The sequence below is a fragment of the Loa loa genome, assembly GCF_000183805.2.
Source record: "Loa loa unplaced genomic scaffold supercont3.525, whole genome shotgun sequence".
NCBI classification, from domain to species: Eukaryota; Metazoa; Nematoda; class Chromadorea; order Rhabditida; family Onchocercidae; genus Loa; species Loa loa.
Window position 1 is genome coordinate 5,736 of NW_018108705.1, and position 4,178 is coordinate 9,913.

The window sequence follows — 4,178 nt, forward strand, 5'->3', positions numbered from 1 at the left end:
GGCGGCCAAAGCAGACGTCTCTCCTCTGGCACTGCGTGGGTTGTGACTCGACTTCGACTCGATTGATTTTCGTTGGTATCCACTACTAGAGGCCTGACTTCTCTGTATTTTCTCATTTCTTTGGACTAGTTCTTGCAGGAATTTTCGGAATCTAACGACCGACCAGAATTCCTGGTACTTTTTTTGTTGGTAGACTTTGTCCAATATCCAAACTGGCAATCTACTTTCGATAATAATTTCAATGCTTGAATGCTCCAAACACTCACCCATTGCTTCAAAGTTGTCAAAGTATTCTTTCCATAGTTTCGATAGTTGTTTTCTACTCTCATTGTACAACTTCTTTATGGTACATGAGTTTCCAAACTTCTCGACCAAAACTTTTCTTATGACGTCGTAGTTTCCTGGCGTAATATCATAGCCTTTGACAGCTTGTAGGGCGTTTCTAATATCATAGCCTTTGACAGCTTGTAGGGCGTTTCCTTTGAGACATGAGATCAAATAATTTAATTTTTGAATATCGGGTATTTTTTGGAGATGTACCGCTGCATCAAAACTACCCCGGAATTTTCTCCATAATTTCGGGTCACCACTGAATGTTAGTAGTGGTAACTGTGGCAAATTTACTGTCTGACGAGACATTTGAGAGGGGCCCCTTTGTTTGAATGGTTCGATATTTATCTTGCATTGTTGTAAGCGCTGTGCCATTAGCTCAAACTCATCTTTGTACATATCTAAAGTTATAATAGCTTCTTGACCGATCATTTATTAAATTTAAAAGACTTTTATTATCGTCGACCATATCTGCGTATTTGTCTTTCTTTTCTGCGCATTCTTTTGTTTCTGGATATACTCCAACCACTTTTCGTTGATTAATCCGAATGTACCATAGAGTTTCAGACGCCTTATTTTTTCTTCTACAGTCTTCTTGAGTTCAAATGGCTGCTGCTTTTCATCCACCGATAAATGTTGATCAGGAGGCGTCAAGTTCACCGCTTTTATTTCGTCGAGAAGATCCTCCAACTTCTGCTTTGCCGGTTGAGCACTTTTGGTCATAGTGTCCGACATTCCCAGCTCGTGGCACCAATTTTTATCGCCGAATTTCTCAATCTCAAACTTGGGTAATAAAACCCTTATTCCTCAAAACCCGGCAATAAACGAATTCAACGACCACAATTAGTAAGACAAATTCAACGACAATATAAATAGGAACAAAAGAGGAAACCATAGACCGAATGAAGTCCGATATCCTCTAACCCACCGACCAGTTGAAATGCTCTTTTTAAAACGATTTGGCGCTCAAGACCTTCTTTTCATTGCTGCAATTTCGCGTTACGATTTTCGGAGTTTTTCTGACAGTTCCTGCTTTAGGACACTCTACGCTGTCGCCATTGCAGCTGTAACTAATGCTTTAGGTATCAGTGTTTTTGTTATTGTTCTATACAGTTCTATACAGACTAAATAAGCCGTTTGTAAAACAAAAAAAAACAGTACTTCTCATCTGTAGTGAAATACAACGTATTCACTCTTTAGCTTCGATTAAAAAAAGAAAACAGATGCGCCAATTTTTATGGTTGTTTATAGATCCGTACAAAATATAATTTATTTTAATTCGTAGAAAGTAATTTCGGCGTGATAAACATGTGCACACAACGATGCGTGGCGATAAAATCAGACACACACACACACATACACACACACACACATACACACATACACACAACAGCGACGAAAAGTACAGACAATCTGACGGTAACAATTCATCCACTTTTATATGGTACCTAGAAATCGAAACGCAAAAACGCCAGAAATAACCGTTGGAAATGACAATGTAAAATAATCCTGCATGTTAAAGCAGTAAATTTCAATAATAATCCATTACAGCATCCTTGTAAATTCACTATTACCAGCAGAATCCCTCTGGAGCTACTCATTTTAACCCGTAAACGTGACAGGCCTTCATGACAGGATATAATAAATCACCTATCAAATTACCAGAACGACAAAGAAAACGATTATATCATTGAAAATAAGCATTGTTTTGTTATTTTCGTGCGACATGCAAGTATATTTCACCTCCAGAATGCCTATACCACTGGAAACAATTCGCAAAAGTAAAGCCTCATAATGAGTAAGCCATTTCTGTGATGTCTCTTGCAATAGCCTTTCCGGATTCATCTACCACGGCATCTTTAATTCGGTTCATTATCCCAATGATATCTCGTCCTTTAGCCAACTAAAATTGCTTGCAAGGATGAAGTTCGGAAAACAATAAGGGAATTCAAACATAGGACGAATGAAAACGTTTACTAACCTGAATAACAGCAACATCGCCCCACATTAGAGTTACGATTGCTTGAAGAAGTCGTATTAAAGCTACTTGATTAAAATCACCAAAACTAGCGATATTTTCGATAGCCTAAACAATGCAATATTTTTTTCATTCTTATTCAATACCAAATAGACTTCTTGCAATATGAACCAAGAAAAATAATGCAGGAAGCACAAAGAAAATTCCCAAGATAATATTTAACTTTTTTTCCAACAAAGTAACTCCTTACTATTCTTGTGCATAAGAAAGACTGAAATGGAAACCATAAAATTGCAAGCTTGAATTATTAAGGAAACAACTGAAAGCATTTTATACGAGACCTGAATAATAGCTCGCAAAGCATCTTCTCGTGGACCAAGCTCGGTTACCTTACCAGATTCTGTATGGCGCAATAAAATTAACGCCCAGTTAGCTAATGCTGTTGTTGCGGCAAGCTGGAAATCAAATTTTTCACATTAATAAAATCGAAAGCACTGATTAATAGTTGGCACTATCACCAATTTCATTATTCGAAATGAAACTTCAGAAATAACAGCATAAAGAAGTTAAGACTGCGGTGAGAAAGTAGAAAAGAACAGTTGTTATAAACTTAATAAAAGATTTAAACATACTTGCAAAGCATGCTTCGCACTATTCAGCTGCGCTGCAACGCACTTGACCGTCGTGTTAACATCATGGATGAGCATTGAACGACCCCACTGATGCATAGCAGCATTGGCCATGGCTCGACATGCCAAAATACGGATTGGATCAGAATCAGCACTTATCTATAAATTTCAACAGTAAGAACAAAAAATATAATTAAAAATTCCTTGAATACATCAAAGACTTCTCAAAATTTGTTCCGAAAAAAAGAGAAATTTGAGTTTGAAAGCATCGAAAGTGTGCAGTCATAACTTTAGGTATAACACTAATCTGCACGACTAAGTACAAATGTGGAAGATGTGGTCAAGCTGCACAAATGCATGTAAAATGTTAATATTGCAAATACGACAGGTTTATATATTTCCACCTCCTTGATGAAATTCTTTTTTCTCATAATTTTAGAAACTTACTAAAAAATTAGTCAACCGTTGCATTGTTTCCAAACCTTTGGCCGACTTTTCACCTTCTATATCCAAAGAACAATAAATTCTATTCAGGGTACGATTCAAAAGTGCTAAGCGGAATACATCCATTATAGGAATAATTGTATCTGAAATCAATTTCATCATAAATATTATAAGCGAATATTTGTCGAAAGAACTTGCTAAATTCAGTGGATTAAATGGAACTATAATAACACAACCGAATTCAGCAGGAAAGAATTAAATGAAATATCGAATGAATGTACAAGTTTTAGCTCGACTGAGACTCCTCATAAGACGCTGGATCAAATTATCTCACAGAATCATAAAAAGCATGTCAAGAAACATATACTATGCAATGAACTGATAAACAACTGAAAATCATCCTTCTTTCGGAGCGCCAGACGAAATAACGTTGTTTTTTTATGGTTTTTCTCAAACTACGACCCATTACGTAACAAATTTAAGGGACCACAAGTTCAAGTCCACTTACAAGTTTCTAAAAGTTCGTTTGAAAAATAACAGAATTAATGCAGTTACGAACCCATATTCCATCCAAAACCTGTATTAATTGCAGAAACATGAATATCTCGTGGATCATAAGTTGAAGTTTTTAAAATATCTTCTAGAGCATGCAACTGAAATGAGAGCAATTAACCGAATAACAGAGAGCAATCTTAGAAGAGAACTAAAGCATTTTAAACATATATATATATATATATATATATATATATATATATATATATATATATATATATATATATATATATATTATTATTATT

At 35.6% G+C, this 4,178-nt stretch overlaps 2 protein-coding genes across 2 annotated transcripts in view; both read right to left on the bottom strand.

The window, feature by feature from the left end:
• The window catches only part of LOAG_18783 (zinc knuckle family protein), a gene marked incomplete at both ends in the record, with an annotated part of 3,160 nt that extends 2,095 nt beyond the window's left edge, over window positions 1-1,065 (bottom strand). Inside the window, 2 exons of the mRNA XM_020451445.1 lie at window positions 99-731; window positions 885-1,065. Of these exons, the coding sequence (XP_020304768.1) occupies window positions 99-731; window positions 885-1,065 (814 nt within the window). The remainder of the gene's footprint in view (window positions 1-98; window positions 732-884) is intronic.
• A 748-nt stretch (window positions 1,066-1,813) lies between these two features.
• The window catches only part of LOAG_18784 (WD domain-containing protein), a 7,725-nt gene continuing 5,360 nt past the window's right edge, over window positions 1,814-4,178 (bottom strand). Inside the window, exons 15-20 of the mRNA XM_020451446.1 lie at window positions 3,941-4,034; window positions 3,385-3,524; window positions 2,941-3,096; window positions 2,650-2,763; window positions 2,312-2,416; window positions 1,814-2,233 (exon numbers count right to left, since the gene is read on the bottom strand). Of these exons, the coding sequence (XP_020304769.1) occupies window positions 2,120-2,233; window positions 2,312-2,416; window positions 2,650-2,763; window positions 2,941-3,096; window positions 3,385-3,524; window positions 3,941-4,034 (723 nt within the window). The 3' untranslated portion in view covers window positions 1,814-2,119. The remainder of the gene's footprint in view (window positions 2,234-2,311; window positions 2,417-2,649; window positions 2,764-2,940; window positions 3,097-3,384; window positions 3,525-3,940; window positions 4,035-4,178) is intronic.